The sequence below is a fragment of the Mustela lutreola genome, chromosome 4, assembly GCF_030435805.1.
Source record: "Mustela lutreola isolate mMusLut2 chromosome 4, mMusLut2.pri, whole genome shotgun sequence".
Taxonomy (NCBI): domain Eukaryota; kingdom Metazoa; phylum Chordata; class Mammalia; order Carnivora; family Mustelidae; genus Mustela; species Mustela lutreola.
Genome location: NC_081293.1, coordinates 119,793,878 through 119,811,319, shown reverse-complemented (window position 1 = coordinate 119,811,319; position 17,442 = coordinate 119,793,878). Strand labels below are relative to the sequence as shown.

General features: G+C 36.1%; 1 protein-coding gene across 1 annotated transcript in view; it reads left to right on the top strand.

Moving 5' to 3' along the window:
- GNAT3 (G protein subunit alpha transducin 3) overlaps positions 1-17,228 on the top strand; it is a 55,892-nt gene extending 38,664 nt beyond the window's left edge. The window contains exons 5-8 of the mRNA XM_059170959.1: positions 1,257-1,385; positions 11,521-11,650; positions 11,859-12,012; positions 14,980-17,228. Coding sequence (XP_059026942.1) covers positions 1,257-1,385; positions 11,521-11,650; positions 11,859-12,012; positions 14,980-15,170 — 604 coding nt within the window. The 3' untranslated portion in view covers positions 15,171-17,228. The remainder of the gene's footprint in view (positions 1-1,256; positions 1,386-11,520; positions 11,651-11,858; positions 12,013-14,979) is intronic.
- Positions 17,229-17,442: the final 214 nt, after the last annotated feature.

Genomic DNA, 17,442 nt, shown 5'->3' with positions numbered 1-17,442 from the left:
AGAATAAATTATCCATATTGCTGTTGAATTTACTTTTTAAAAAAATGATAACATAGTTGTGCTGTTTAAGGCATTGTGTGAGGTGCTAATGCATACCAACTCTTCAACTGAGCCCCTGAAAAATTCAACTTCTGAATAATAAGTAATATTTAGCTGACTCTACCCCTCGAATTCTGTCTGGATGGATGTTTGCCCATCATGACCTTCCTGTTAAGCTGCATATGTAAACTTCGTTTAATAGAATGGCCAGTTTTGTCATAAAAACCTTACCAGACTTTGGCTGTCTCTATTTAGCATATTCACAGAAATAGCCATATTGCTAAGCTACTAAAGCCCTGGTATTGAAAGTCTAGAATAGTGGTTGTCAACTGTTTTGAAAGCAATTAAATGCTTTTAAAGACGTGATCTAGTTTCAAAACAGAGCCAAAGAGCAATTCCTCCTCTCTCATCTAACAGACTCTAAGAGAGCACAGGGTGTACTCAGACCTGTTCCTCCTTTTCAGCGCCCCTAGATTCTGTGGCCCAAAAAAGGGCAGATTTAGGCTTGGGAATGGCAGAATTTTTAAATATGTCCTCTAGGAAAGAGTAAGGCCACTGACACACAGGTGGAAGAAGGAGTGAATGCAATGTCTAAGTTCAGCCTTCTGTCCCTTGGGTGGGTCACCAATGTCATGAGATAGTTCCACTGTGAACCAGTAAGAAAGTCAAAGTTGTTTTTGTTTTATTTTGTTTTATGTGTTTTTTTTAATTGCACTAACTGTATATAATCATGGCACTTAAAACAAATAGTCCAGAGTCCTAAGCTAGACAGTCTGTGGAGAACAACACTATTGCAACCAATTATTGTCTTAAAATTCAAAGTACCTAAATTCAAACGATAGCATTTTTAAGATAATCTAGTGCCTAGCGTAACAAGATAGCATTTTGGGGGAGGATGATCAAAACCTGAAAATAGAACTTCTCTCTGAAATATATCCATACACCACCAGTTCTGTTACTAATACCTCATAAAACACAGGCTAAGGCAGCACTGGTCTAGCAGACTTTATAATTATAGAGACCTCCATGGGTCAGCTGTGCGCCACTCTTAGCCCTGCCACATCCGGCCACCAAGCTCTGAGGAGCACAATTTTAAAAGCACCAGCCTGGAGCTTCATAATTTTAATGGACCCTGAAGTAAAATTTTATTGGTACCGAATCCTGGTCTCTTCAAACATAAATTTAAAAAATATATGCTATTTTTGTTGTTTTATTAGCTATCTTAATGACGTCGACAGAATCACAGCTCCTGGATATGTCCCGAATGAGCAAGATGTGCTACATTCTCGAGTCAAAACAACTGGAATCATTGAAACTCAATTCTCCTTTAAAGATTTGCATTTCAGGTATGCACTATGTCTTTTCTAACCATCTACAAAAGTAGTCAATATTTTTTCACAGAGAAAGGTCTAACCTGTTTCTGAGCTTGGGCTTAGGAAGAATGCTTGGGTATTCTTCCCAAGCTTTGTTCACTCTCAGTACCACTTTCTCTTACTGCTTTCCTATGGCCTTACACCCTATCCCTCATCCTAAGCCCCACATCCTCCTCAAAGAAAAATGCCTTGTCTTGACTAGGTGGGAGCTCGATTTCATTTTCCTCTTGAAACTGATATCCTACTTTGAAAATGAGAGAGAGAGAGAGAAGGAGAGAAAGAAATTATATTTTAATAAAATTTAAGTAACAGGTGCCACAGATACAATGTCCTTTGCCCTCCAATCTCCCATTTGCCTGAAATATTCTTATTCATATCCTTAATTTAAAAAATGCAAATAACTAAGAGAACTATTTGAATGTGATGCTATTTACTGAAGTAACAAGACCTATTTTATAAGTATGGTTTGGGTATGAAAATGAGTCCACTAATTTTATTGCTGTCACATTACCAAGACCTTTCTAGAAATGCAAAACCACTCACTTACTATACCAAGAAATGGAAATCCAAACTGTAATATTATAAAATGTCATGAGACTTAAGTACCTCTCCCTGTGGATTGTGGATAAGATGGACTATTAAACATTAAAACCAGGCTCCAGATGTACCACTTAATAAAATGAAAAAAATAATTAAAAACGCAATAAACTCATTCATGTATGCAAACGGGGAATTTTTTTTAAAGTAGAAAAATGAAACAAAAGTGACATGGATTATCTGCATCCATTTGTGAAGCAAAACTTACTTCAGTGGGATAAAAGCTTTAAAAAAAATTTTTTTTTTTTTTATTAACATTGCCGAATCAGATTATCTGCTTAGACTTGATGTTACATAGATAGCCAGGGTATTTTCAAGTTAATATCACAGAAAGCTCTTCAAAATTTACACCTGAATTTCAAGTCCACAAATAGTTAATTTTCTGACAGATGAGACAAAGATCAAACCAGGATAAAGGGACTGCTAAGATTTGGATCAACATATACTCTTGGCAAATGTAAGCAGTTTGTCTTCAGTCCTGTCATGGCCATAGTGCAATTCCTCTTTGGCAACAACCTTCTCCACACTCCTGGTTTTTTATCCAGTTTCTAAGGTTTTCCTATGGGAATCCAAGTCCAATTGCTTAGCTCCTCTGCCCCTCCTAAGCCTGTCAAAGCATTACACAAACTAATAGAATTTTCTGGAGTTTAAACAGGATCATGGACCAGTTATGAAAATTAATATCATGTACTGAATACCTAGAAGTTGACAACTCCAGTCAGCCTATGCAACACCAATTTGGTATCTTCTCAGAAATAGTCACTATCATAAATTACCTGCTGTATATATCTCTTCCTTGAACGTTCTAAACCTTAGGGCCTTTGCACTTGCTGTTCTTTTTGCCTAAATTGCTCTCTCTGATACTAGATCTCTGCAAAGATTGTCTCCTTATCATTAAGTTCCAAAATGAGTTGCCATCTCCTCATGGAACCTTGATCATTCTGTCTACCATCCCTGTGTATACTTGTCACTACTGAACAATAGTGTCCTGGTAAGCCTATCAGTCGGCTCTCTGGGACAGGGGGAGAAGGAAGGCCTGACATGCAGTCCCTGAAGATCCCCTTGGTATAAAAATACTGTAACAATGGCTAACTGCAACCTAGCAATGAGAAGTCACTAAATGTAATACTGGGAAGAAACACAAAGAGCTCTCACTTCCCATACCAACGTGAGGCAGTGCCTTTACAAGATTGAAATATCATGCTATTTTGTTCCAAAAACAAAAACAAAACCCTTACTAATGTATGAAATTGACTTCTTTGTTTGTTTCTGTTTCTGTCTTAAATGCTCCGAGCTCCCGGAGGGTAGGAGCCATGTCTCTACAGTACCATCTCCTGTGATTATCATGGTGGCTAGCACAGAGTAGGCTTACAGTTGATTTTTGCCAGATGAATAAACGTGCTAGGCCAATCACTGTATGGGCCCTAGTTGTACACATTCTTTGAACTGAGCATTGCTGCTCCTATGTTAGACAAAGAGCCCCAAAATGGAGGCTCAAATGAGGTGAAAGATTTCCCCAAGATCATACATAGGGGCACTATGTAGGTTAGAACACATCTTTCTAACTTCCAAGACCACACTTCTTACACTGAGTATCTCTGTGGGCCACGAGGTAAACTGGCAGAAACCATTCTTTCTTCCGTAGAATAAGTGTTCCTTCCAATGTTTTTGGTCCTTCGTAATTCCCTTGAGAGAGAAGAGGGAACAGGGAATAAAACAGCCTGTTGGGTAGCTGTCTAGGAGTTGGCAGGCTCTGGTACCTTCGGATATCTGTGCTTCTGAAACCAAGGGACATGATGACTGCCAGTGAGCATCCCAAACCTCAGATAGTCACTTTCATTTTCTGGCACATCTATTTCTCTCAGTACCAAATAATATTAATAAAATTTAAAAAATTATATTCTGAGCGTAACAGCATTTGCATTAGTTTTTTTTTTTAAAAAAATAAAACCTTATTTTAAAGATATGTAACCTCATAATACATCTCATCAGATTATACTTCTAAACCCCCATTGGTCCATCATCATTTTTCTGTCCTTCTGTGGTTTGTGAGGCACTGAGTCCTACAGGCAGGGGATTGCCTATGCTACTTTCATATCCCACTGGCCCTTACGAAGGAATAGGAAAGATCTTCTAATTCTCTATTGACAGCATCAAGGCTGAAATAGAAGGTGTTTGGGAACTGGATTGTAAAGTCAAGTTAGGACTTCTTTTGCCATAACATTTTCTATGCTACCCAATGGTGACCTCTTTGCCATTCTTTTATTTATTTATTTATTTATTTATTTATTTATTTATTTATTTTAAAGATTTTATATATTTATTTGACAGAGAGAAATCACAAGTAGATGGAGAGGCAGGCAGAGAGAAAGAGAGGGAAGCAGGCTCTCTGCTGAGCAGAGAGCCCGATGCAGGACTCGATCCCAGGACTCTGAGATCATGACCTGAGCCGAAGGCAGCGGCTTAACCCACTGAGCCACCCAGGCGCCCCTCTTTGCCATTCTTAAGACAGGTTTTTAACTCTTGGGGCACCTGGGTGGCTGAGTTGGTTAAGCATCTGCCTTTGGCTCACGTCATGATCCTGGATCTCAGGATCTAGCCCCACATCAGGCTCCTTGCTCAGTGGGGAGCCTGCCCCTCCCTTTGCCCCATATTCCACTTGTGCTCTCTCTCTCATATAAATGAATAAAATCTTAAAAAAAAAAAACCAAGATAGGTTTTTAGCTCTTTTGTTTGAATAGGTATTGTTTTTCCTCCTGCTCAAGAGGATTTGTTATTTAAAAGGCATCTTCTATAAGGAATGGAGAATATTAATTACTCACTCAAATGCAGAGATTTTCTCTAAACACAAATATTTAAACAATGGAATTTGGAAAATATTTAAATTTTGCTACAAAATATAAAAAAGGCAACTCTTCTTTCTTAAGGAACTATTTAAAACCACTTACTTACATTTTTAAGTTTAGTCACAGCAACTGAGATATATTAATCACTTAATAAATTCCTACAGTTAAATCACTTATTTTTTGAAGGGCTGAATAGGATTATCTATAAGTGCACAGGATTTTGTAGTATAAAATTTGGTAGTATTTCAAAATAGAAAGTACAAAAATAAGATACCTTCCTACTTCATTTCAGTAAGTGCCTAAGATATTAAAATATATTGCATTAGCATTGATTTGTATTCACAAAGCATATATCATCCTATGATTATTTAAAACTAAAGATTTAATTTGCATATTAAATTAGAGAACTCTAGAATTTTAAATAGGAACATCAAAATAAAAAATTCTCTCTGCCAATATACTATATCATCTTCCTGTATCACCTAATTTAATGGAAATTACCTTAGTGTTCTTATCAAACCAGAACTCCAACTGCCAAACATAAAAGAAATTATCTTCATACATGTTAAAGTACTAGTAAATGGAAAATACAAGTGTGAGCTCTTTTATTTGTCATAAAATAATTCCTTAGGACAAAGAACTTAAAGATTTATAAGGCTTTATCAAACAATTATAGAAAAGTCACTTCCTAATTGTTCCACAATTAAACAAGAGAATTATAAAGACATAAAGCTATGAGGAAGTCAAAGAAGAGAAGTCAGCAACTATTATAATGTGAAGCTTTAGGTTTTGTAAGTTCAACATAACTATTTCCAACAATGTTCGAGTAGATCTATGATATAACATGAATTATAATTTTCTTGAATTTTAAATTGATCATGTGCATTGGTTTCCTTTATTGTGGGGGTATAAGTCAGCTTAGGAGTAAGTCTGATTGTCTACCCAGGTGCTAGACTGTTTGACATAAAACCATAAAACTCAACAACTTTCCCAATTGTTTAAAATAGACTACACAACTCAAATGCTGACTATAAAGCCATAAACCCTGATACCTTTCCCTCTATTAATGCCATGGATAGTTTAACAAATAATCAATGTTCAGCTGTCACTTGAAAGCCTTGCCTGTGGATTTTTAGCTGTATGGTACAACTTGGGCATTTAAAAAGTTTTTTTTTTTTTTTTAAACAATTCTAACTGAACTATCAGACTTAATAAGGAAATATGTATAACCAAACAAATAAGTAAAATAAAACTTCTTCACCCAAACGAGAATTGCACATTTCATTCAATATCATTAATGCTCTGGTTACTTTTACTACTCAAGGAATCAAGGGTATTTAATCTATATCACGCATATGTTTACTTGATTAATTGTCCCTGTAGATCTGACCAATCCAAATGTCAGTTAGTGAAAAAGCATGTTTTTCTCTGATTTCTCCATTTGTTTTTCACAAATTGGTCATGATGGAATATACATGTATTCATATTCATGTTTATTCATATACATTCTTACATATATTTTTTAGATCAGAGAACATCGATTCAATGAAATATGTTAGAAAAGACTTCTACTTCGGAAATCTCTAAAATGTTTCTAGGTTTTAATGCTTTATACCTCTAAAATAAACCCAAAATTAAAATTTAGAGGAAGAGGTCAAAGTGAAGAGGGATGTGTGAAAAGAAATTACTACAATAGCAGCAAAACAACACGTAACTTCTTAGAGCTAACATAATATCCAGTAGACTGCGTATAAGAGCAGAACTTACACAATAAGGTGTTGGTCTGATTTGCTAATGGACATTTCAATTCTGTTATGGCAAATGGCATTAGAGCAATGTTCTATGCTCCTTGGGCCTTTGTCTCTAACTTCAACCTGAGCACATGCACATAGATACACATCACTGTTTATTAAGTGAGTCATAAAATGAGAAGCTAACTAACATGCTATCTAAGACTTTGAAAAGCCATTTTATCAATATGACAAGACCCTCAGAGAACAAATCTTTGTCTTTCCTTCCTCAGGAGAAAGCTATGCCTATTGAAACATGTTTACTGAAGGCTGCATGATAAATTAAAAGAACAGTGGGCTAAGGGTTATATTACACATTATGCCCCTCACTTAATGTATATATTTACCTGAAGAGGAGAATAGATACCCTTACGCAAGGATGTTAATGTCAACAGTAGGCTGTGAAGAAGCTGAATGATCAGAGAAAGCCAGGAGAGAGCCAGCGAGATTGCTAGGCTTGCTCTGAATTTCATCTCAAAGATTTTCCAAACATTCTCTTTCTTGGGAAAGCCATTTGAGATTACATTGTAGAAAAGAAAAACATGGAAACCACATGAAGTTTCTGTTTTTCCCTTTTCCTGGTGAGTTTAAATTGCCCTCAGAGTTCATAAATTGGTAATACCCATATCTTGATAATTATTATTGTTTTCATTGCAAGGGACTCCCTGAAATTTTTTTTTTCTGATTTAACACTATTGACATGAGCACAATAAGGTTATCTTCTTTGAGATAAAATATTTGATCACTGTGCCAGGAATATGAGAAAGGAATATTCTACTAATAGAACATCTTCAGATTTATAAATTTTGAATATAATCTAATTGAAAATATAAAAGTAATTAAAAAGAGAAATCATCAGATGGATGGAGATAGCTTACTTAGTAAGCCATAAGAGCAGAGGAAAAGAGGCTCAAAAAGAAAAGCTAGTTAGACAAGCCCAAGCCCTATCTATCTGGTGGAGAAAACTTAACCAAGGTGTTCTGGAGTTTGGTTCCTATAGCAATAGCATTTCTACTGTGGAAATTGAATTTTGAGTTCTCTTAGCACTCATTCTATTCATCCAGCAACTTGTGTCCTCATTTGTGATTAGTTAGTTCTCTATTGTGGGATGCCCACGATGGAAGCAGACCTTGAAGAGAGGACTAGGATGAAAGAGGAAACAAGAATTAAGGAGATACTTACATGTTCAAATCTAGTGGGTGGAGATACAATGGGTGGTTTTAGTTCAAAAGCTTACCAGGAGTTTAAACCTAAGGATGCATATTCAATCTTCAACACACCAAAATCCACAAGTTAATATATCTTTGCTTGATCACAGTATCACATTCCTTTGCCAACAAATGATCCATCACGTATCTGTCTATGACCAAATGGGGAGTATACACATCACCTAGAATTCTGACAGTCTATACTATCACCATTAAAATCATGGAACAAAATACCTGGGAAGGGGAGTTTTACATTTTTGCCCAGTTTGACAACACATAGAACTACTGTCTGAACTAGAAGAAGGACAGACTCTACAGCAAAGGTAATTCCAGCCCACTGATGAGAGTTTAAGAGTTTTCAAGCTAACTGTGGACACTAGGTATTAACTGAGGACCTCTGGCCCAAGTAAATGAAGTTATACTTGATGAGCTCATAACAAAGCTTCATGATTATACCCACAGCACCTATCATGCCGCTTGGTACATAACAGCCTCCACAATTATTACTTGAATTAATACACCTTGGGCAAGTGGCTTTATTAAAAATAAAAATCACAATTGTACTTGCCTTATGAGTTTATAGTTTAAAATTTGAGTTGATTGTTGTAGCTTACTCCCATGCTTGGCAAATAAACTCTCACTCGGTGTGTTAAATTAAGATTAAGACATTATAATTGGTGGGAACTCATGGAGTTAAAAGTCATAATCTAAACTATTTCCATTTGGATTACATTTTATAATTTCAACTAAGCTATAGATAAAATGATTTTTCAAAGTCTGAAAAAAATACTAAAAATACTAAAATACTAAGATTACTTTTATAGATCAACAAAACATTTGACTAAAATTTAAAGGCCTGACTGCATATTAATTATCTTTGTTTCCATAAGAGTCTTAACTCATTTTCAAAAATTAAATGGTTTATATAATAATATAACCTTAAATTCAAAATTCTGTCTTCTTCCTCCATTTATATTACAAGTCTGAAACTGCAAAGGATTTGGCATTATCAGTACCTATAATAGTGTTTGTTGATACTGGATTTAAATTTCCAAAGCACCTAACTACTGAACTCTTCAACATTATCTTGAGTATTGTTAGCATCTCCTTTTTCAATTTTGCATCGGGGTTCATTTGTGTGTGTGTGTGTGTGTATACACATACAAATTCGAGGAATTCAGTTCTATATGTCTGTTCTCTACCTGGTTCACACATCAAGTGGAAAGTAGTTGAATGGACTCTACGATGTATTCTACTTTTGATTATCTTCACCAAGTCAACTAATTGGAATTTATTATCCCAGGTACAGTTAATGCCTTTGAAATCTCTGTACAGCCTGGATGTTTCTCGGTAATTAACATGTTGTGGTTAAACTATTATGAAAGCCCCATAATTTCTTTTTCTGCTTCTAGTCTCTTATCAAATCTATCTTCTGGACTCAGATCAAAGTGACCTAACATAACAACAAGCAAACAAACAATGTTAATACTCTGCCTCCAAATCTCCCATAATTCCCCCACTGATGGCTATATAAATGTCATCTTCTCGTGTAATACAAAAGACTTAGTTAATCTATTTCAGGGCTAATTTGCCAGGTTTGCTCCCACCTGCTCAAATCCTTTGCTCTTGCTGTTTCTTCTGCTGTCTCTCCCTGAAACGTTTTCCTAGACATTCACTTGGCTCAGTCCCTCAACACCTTAAGCTTTTAATTAGCAGTTTCCAGTTAGTTTAGTTTAAATTATGACCCATCCCTACACTCCTTGCATGTCTCTATCCTAAGTCTGTTCACAAACACCACACAACAAGCCCCACCACCAACACTGCCACCACGTAGACTAGAAGCTTCTTGAGGTTGAATCTCTAATGCTTGGCATGATCAATAAATATTCTTTGAATAAATGAATAATTAGGCCATTTATCGCAATGGTTTTACTTAAGTTTTTACGTTCCCAAAAATATACATTATGTGCTTACCCCAGACATGCCATGTTCTTCATTTCTTGATGACTGGCACATGCACTTGATAACTAGCCCCCCCACCCCAACCCCGTCCTATTAACACCATCCTATAAAGCAATCCTTTCTCAGAAAGAAAGTGATGTGAGAGAAAGTAAATGGAGATGGGGAGAGACCCAATTCACATCGGTTCAAGGCACCTTCCTTGTGAACACTGTGACAGATGCTGACTGTAAGACCTGTGAGGTGAGAATGAGGCAGGGTCACGTCATGAAGAAAGGAGTCGTGTCACCTGGGAAGGAGATGGGTTGTGCCAAAGTCCTGAAGCTGCAAAAAGTTAGGATTAAGAGCTTGATCAGATTATATGAAAGAGGAAAGTAGTATGAACTAAGGTGGGAAAAGTAAGCAGGAACCAAAATTGCCAGAGCCTCAAGGGTCATCAGACCAGCCTGTGTGTGGTTTGATGGCTGACAAGCCCAAGGAAAGTCACAGAACTCTGGCCGTGGCTGTGCTGAGAAATGTCGGTGGCTTGTACAAGAGAAGGGGCTTAGAGAGAAGTGCATGAATTGGGAACTGCATTTTGCATGGGTATTATGTGGAGGGTAAGGGAAAGGAAGGTGTTAAGAATAACTCCTAGTTTCTTTACTGAGTTCCTAGGTCCATGAGGGTGACTTTAACCAAAATACTAACACTTTTACCAAAATACTAACACATTTTCAAACACCTCTTCTGATTCAGTTCTAAGATGACTCAGGCTGACTTAGGTTTTCCTCTGAGCTCACATTTTACCTTGTGGATTACTCTGTTTATTATATAGTACCAAACATCTGGGTGGGCCAGTCAGTGAAGTGTCCAACAGATGATTTCAGCTGGGGTCATGAACTCAGGGTCATGGGATCAAACCCCTGTTGGGCTCTATGCTTGGCAAGGAGTCTGCTTGAGATTCCCTCTCCCTCTGCCCCTCCCCTCACTTTCTCTCTTTCTCTCAAATAAATATAATCTTTTAAGAGAAAAGATTATTTATCATATAATCCTATAACATATTGTATTTCTCTCTCCAAGACAGCAGGCTCTTTGAAGGTAGTGACCATATCTTTTCATCTTTCTGTTGGTAGGCCTAACACAGTGCCCCACACAGAAAATGAAAATGTAATTGAATGAATGAATGAATGAATGAATGTAGGAAGAACTAAGAGAAGAAGCAAGAATCAGAGTATCAGAACTATGTTAGCTTCCAATCTTTTTGTAGGTTCTGTTCATTTAAGACTATGCATAGACTTTTTTTAAATTTTAGTTCTGGTACAGTTAATATGCAGTATTCTATTAGTTTTAGGTGTACAACATAGTGACACAACACGTCCACACTATACATAGACTTGGGCCAAAAATCTCTTGAGTCTAGTAAATTTCTTACTAAAACTATCAATTGCTAAAAATTGCCCAGTCCCTCAAAGTCAGTATGTGATTTTCTCTAACTTGCATGAATACCAAAAAAAGAAAAAAAAGAAAAGAAAAAAAAAAAAAAACAACTCTTTTTCTGTAGTCCTTGAGCTGTAAATTGGCCAAAGAAAATATTTTATAATCAATAAAAATCAAAAGATTATCTTTTGAAGATTTAAGAGTGTTCATTTATAGTTCTAAAAGTTAACATTAATGTGACTTTTGGTGGGTATGTCTAAGACTTGTTATCCTATTTTCATTTTTTTTAAAGAATGTTTGATGTAGGAGGACAGAGATCTGAGAGAAAGAAATGGATTCACTGCTTTGAAGGCGTTACATGTATTATATTTTGTGCTGCTCTCAGTGCCTACGACATGGTCCTAGTGGAAGACGGGGAAGTGGTAAGTCTCAAAGGAAAATAAAGTCAGGGTAAAACAAACAAACAAACAAACCCCAAGCATATGTGCTTCTCAACGTTACTACCATATTCCCCAGCTAGGGGAAGATCTTCCAAACATAGATGTTACTTCTCAAGTCTTGTTTTTTAATGCTGGATGTTAATATTTTGCAAATAATAATGCTACACATTCTCACCTTTATACCTAACAGAACAGAATGCATGAAAGCCTTCACCTGTTCAACAGTATCTGTAATCACAAGTACTTTGCAACCACCTCCATTGTCCTGTTTCTCAATAAAAAAGATCTCTTTCAAGAAAAAGTAACCAAAGTGCATCTTAGTGTCTGCTTTCCAGAATACACTGGTAAGATACTTTAATTCCATATAAATTCTATATACACCTATATTTTCCTATCTTCATCTTGACAGGTAACATTTATCAAGTTGAGGCTTATGATAATTGCTTGAGTCATGTGTATGATCCAAACTGGAAGACATCTTACAGTGAAATAGGAAACCCTCTCAACACTGTTGGCATTAAAGCAAAGCTCTAAGGAATAAATGGGAGATTAGGTGGGCCAGCGCTGCTGCTCTATGTATTAAACACTGCAAACTATATTAACTTAAACATTATAAATAATATATTTCAAATTGGCATTTTTTTTAAAAGATTTATTTTACTCGAGAGAGAGAGAGAGAGAAAGAGTCAAGTGCTGGAGAGGTGGAGTCTTAAGCAAACTCTGCACTGAGTGGGGAGCCTGACGCGAGGCCTCGTCTCAAGACTCTGAGATCATGACCTGAGCTGAAACCAAGAGTCAGACACCCAGCTGACTGTGCCACCCAGATGCCCCCACCAAAATGGCATTTTTTTATGTACTTCCTAATGAAACTTTAAAATGCAGTTGTTTTTCAAAGTCTGAATTAAGTTTCCTGAGGGATGGTCTCAATGATTTTTGAGAATAGTGACATTTTCTCTTTCCAGCTTTCATTTTCCAGTTTTCCTAGGGCCTAGAATTTTAGTGCTAATCCTATTAATGACTATAAATATCAGGTTCTGTCAGTAGTTTTTTTTTTTTCTTCAGAGATAGGTTTGTTGTTGTTGTTGTTTTTGTATATAGTTACATCTCTGTTAATGAAATTGTGTGTAAGATGGAAATACTTATGATTTAAATGACAAATAGGATGACTGGGTGGCTCATTTGGTTAAATGTCTGCCTTTGGCACAGGTTATGATCTCCGAGTCCTGGATGGAGCCCCACATCAGCTCCCAGCTCAGTGGGGAGCCTGCTTCTCCCTCTCCCGCTGCCCCTCCCCCCACTCATGTGCATGCTCACTCTCTCAAATAAATAAAATCTTCTAAAAAAATAAAAATAAATTTTAAAAAACACAAATAGAAGCTAATTCTACTACTTTGCTTTATGGGTAGCCCAGATGTTTCTAGAAGCATGGCAGTCTGTCATAGTAGCTATTTATGCTAATCTAAAACTAGTGCTTCTATCTTCCTTCTAGCTTTGTAAATATTAATTATATGTTAACACATTTATCATGTGATTAAATATAATCATGATTCCATTTTGAATAATACAAACTACATATAGACTCAGTAAAGCTCTGTATGTTTTCTTTTAACTAATAGGCTTATTTCTTAGAGCAGTTTTTGGTTTTCAGGACAAATGAATGGAAAATGAGAGTTCTATTCCCTCTCTAGTCAGCTTCCCATTTCTCTTATCATTAACATTTTGCATTTGTTACAATTGACTAACAGTTATTGATACATTATAACTAAAGTCCATAGTTTATTAGGGGCACTCTGTGTCATGCAGTTCTGTGTGTTTTGCAAATTCATGTCATGTCCCCATCATTACAGTAACATATAGCCTCACTGCCATAAAAATCAACTGTGTTCCACTATAATCAGTGCTTTACCCCTCCACTCCAAATTGTGGCAACCTCTGATCATTTTACTCCATCTATAGTTGTACTCTTTCCAGAATGTCATAGAGCTGTAATCGTACAATATATGGCATTTTCTGACAGACTCTTTTCATTATAAAATGCTATATGCATTTAAATTTCCTCCATGTCTTTTCATGGGTTGATAGTCCATTTCTATTTACTATTGAATAGTATTTCATTCCATAAAGCATTTTTTTTCCTCTTTCATCTATCGAAAGACATCTCAGTTACTTCCAATTTTTGACAATTATGAATAAAGCTGCTATAAATATAGTATACACTGTGCTAGAGTGTATGGTAAGACTCTGTTTAGCTTTGTAAGAAACTGCCCAACTGCCTTCCAAAGTGGCTATACCATTTGGAGTTCCTGTGGCTCCACATCTTTGGCAGCATTTGGTGTTCTGTTAATGTTTTGAATTTTAGCCACTCTACATGGTGGAATTTTTCTCCTAGTTACAATGAAGTGAGGAACAATAATCTAATCTCCATGGAAAATCTTCATGCTGCTTCCCTCTCCTATGTTAGGTTCCCTCAAAGTATATTCTGTTGTAAAACCATCAACACAAGTCATTTTTAGCTGCCTTGTGTTTCTTAGCATTTGTATTTTATTTCTTCCTTTCCCAGTTGATCCATGTGATTCCGGTGACAATGGTAACCATTCCCAACTGTCCCCCTCCCCCACCCCTTCCCCAGAACTCTCCATCTAGCTCTACTAAAGCATCAGTCAGGAGCAGCTCTCTCTAGTTCTACACATGCCATCTCAACTCCTCTGTTCGATCAGCAACATAGTCCATAATCTGACCTATACCATCCATTCTACTTGATCTGCTGTAATTCTTCTGCAAAAATCTGTCCTTTCCATCCAACTCAACACTCCAAGGTGCACATTTGATCTTGAACCTTACCCTCAAGTCTAGTGATTCAGACCATTCTCACTCCCACTTTTTGGCATTCAGTCAAACTACTTCCTTCTCTCTTCTAGCTACCCCTCAAGATCCAGCTCAAACATCACCTCGCTCCACTCATCTACAATTTCTATTCTTTTAGTTCATATGAAAACTCACACACCCCCATGTACACAGATACATACATGGCCTTTGTCATATATATAGACTTCATTGCTCATTTATGTATATATGTTAGTATTTTTATTGTATTTTAATCAAGTAAAGCCCCCACTGAGACAAGCATAGTTCCCAGCACAAATTTAATATCGCATAAATCCTGGATAACTGATCTTTGCTTTCTTGACTTTTTTAACACTGAGTATATCAAACAGCAGCACACAAAGTAAAATCCTAAAACTTAATGACATTTCTAATATTATTGCTTTTAAAATGCAATTAACATTTCTTTCTTTTCTTTTTTTAATAAGGACCAAATACATTTGAAGATGCAGGGAACTACATCAAAAACCAGTTTCTAGACCTGAATTTAAAGAAAGAAGATAAGGAAATTTATTCCCACATGACCTGTGCTACAGATACCCAAAATGTCAAGTTCGTGTTTGATGCAGTTACAGATATAATAATCAAAGAGAATCTAAAAGACTGTGGGCTTTTCTAATCAATCTGTTCTTTCTTCCACTCTTGCTCATGTACACTTTTCAAGATACAAAAGGAAGGTGCTGTGTGATGTGCTTAGTTTTAACAGTTTAGTGTTCTAAAGTAAAAACTTTTCATACAAAAAATTTACATATTCTCAGCTATATCTGGGTAGGTTTCAGTTTCTCTGGGACACTGATTTTCATGTCCTCGGATCTGAAAATGTACATTTTCAGATTGTAATATGTAGCAGTACATATCAATGACCGTGAGTTTGCTTGGTAGAAAATTTCTGTATTGCGATCCATTTCTAATCCTAGAACAATGACAAATGCAAGGTATTCTGTGTTATTTCATTGGCCACATTTTGAGAGGCATTTTTACTGATATGTAACTGTGCCTGTACTATAAAGACTATTCATTATTGGTCAATTCCTCCTAATGAGTAAGTTGCTAATGAAATGTTCACTAAACATGTACTTTTTGATGGGAAATTCCATATGCAAAAGAAACACATGCAATTTTATCTGCTACATTTTTCTGAGAGAAAAAGTCATTCATGCTGAATTTACCCTTAGAATTGGAGATCTTAACAATTTACCTTTTTATACCAGCCTAGTGGAAAAATGGGACCGTCTGCAGACAACAGTCCCACATCTTGCTCCACAGTGACATGGAACATTACTACAACTGATGGTTGAGGGGCAACTACTTTAGACTGCAAGAGAGAAAAATAACTCAGTTTCTTGGCATTTAGTACGTTTTGGTTTTGTGAATAAGAAGTAGGAAGTTAAGAGTAATTAGGAGTTTTTGTAGGAAAGAAGCATTGAGCTTCTATGTTAGTACTGTGTGGTCCATTCTAAATGTCTGACTGCATGCTAATGGGCAAGCCTACTTTTTAAAAGTTAATTTGGTGTCTTACAAACCAAATCATGTCATTTGCAAACAGAAAAGATGACCTTTCTTTTTTAAAATATATGTACCACTTAATAATTTATCCTTTTCAAGTAGGTCTCAATATTGTTCACTCTCTATCCTGGTAGAAGGGGTACATAGATCAGAATAGTAGGTCAGTACATGAGACTTAGAACTACCCTGAAAAGAGAGCTAATTGGTGTTTCACCAGCTAAATTAGGAAAACATAAATTAAGCAATTTGCCAATCTGTAGCTCGGATGGATTTCAATAGTTCTGTCTCAGGGACACTTCTTTCTGTTTCTGTAACATTTCCTTTCTAAACACTTAGGAATGATCACTATTCAATAAATAGCCTTGACTGGAGCTTTTCTGGCTTTACTTTCAAAAACACAAAGGAGTTATCAACAAATACAATCCAATAAAAATGTCATAGTAAGAAAAATTAATTGGAAATTTTTGCAGAATATAAATCATTAAGGAGCCTAAGATAGCAAGGACCAAAAAAGGGAAAACACTGAGTTCAAGAATTGAATAAAATTTTCTGGCTAAGAACCAATAATCTATATGACAAAACCCCAACATTTTGGCAGGAGATATTCAATGCTAAGAGATACTAAATTAAGATCACAAACACTATCATTTCAACTTTTGCTTTGCTTTTTCATTTTTTCCCATTCTACTCTAACCTGCTTTTCTCTAACAGTGTGAAGAGAATTTTCCATAAAGAAGTAAAATAGTTTGTGAAGTATTACTATTATTATTTGGATTTTGACTTTGCCCTACCCTTAAGGTTTCTCTTTTTGGTGTAAATGGTGGGGTTAAAAATGGTTTGATTTGTCTTTTAAAAATACGTAACTCATTTCAATATGTGCAGAAAATTGACAAGTATCAATATTTACAAAATACTGTTCTCTGGGAAATTAAACTATGTTAAATGATCAAATGAAACCTAGAGGTCACCTGGGGCACCTGGGTGGCTTAGTTGGTTGGGCTGCCGCCTTTGTCTCTGGTCATGATCCCAGGGTCCTGGGATCAAGCCCAGCGTGGTCAGGCTCCCTGCTCAGCAGGGAGGCCTTCTTCTCCCCCCTCCTCCCCTGCCTTCTGCTCTGCCTGCTTGTTCTCTCTCAATCTTTCCGTCAAATAAATAAATAAAATCTTAAAAAAAAAAAATTAGAGGTCACTTTGGATTAGAGGAAAACAGAAGGAAACAAATCCTATTCCTTCAAACCTATTCCTACCTATTCCTATTCCTATTCAATGATTGGAATTTTAAAAATTCTTCACAAACAGTTGTTATGGTAAACAATTCATTTTAATTAAAAAGAAATTTTTAGTAGAGAAAATAGATGTTTGCTTTATTTCTTTAATGATCTGCCT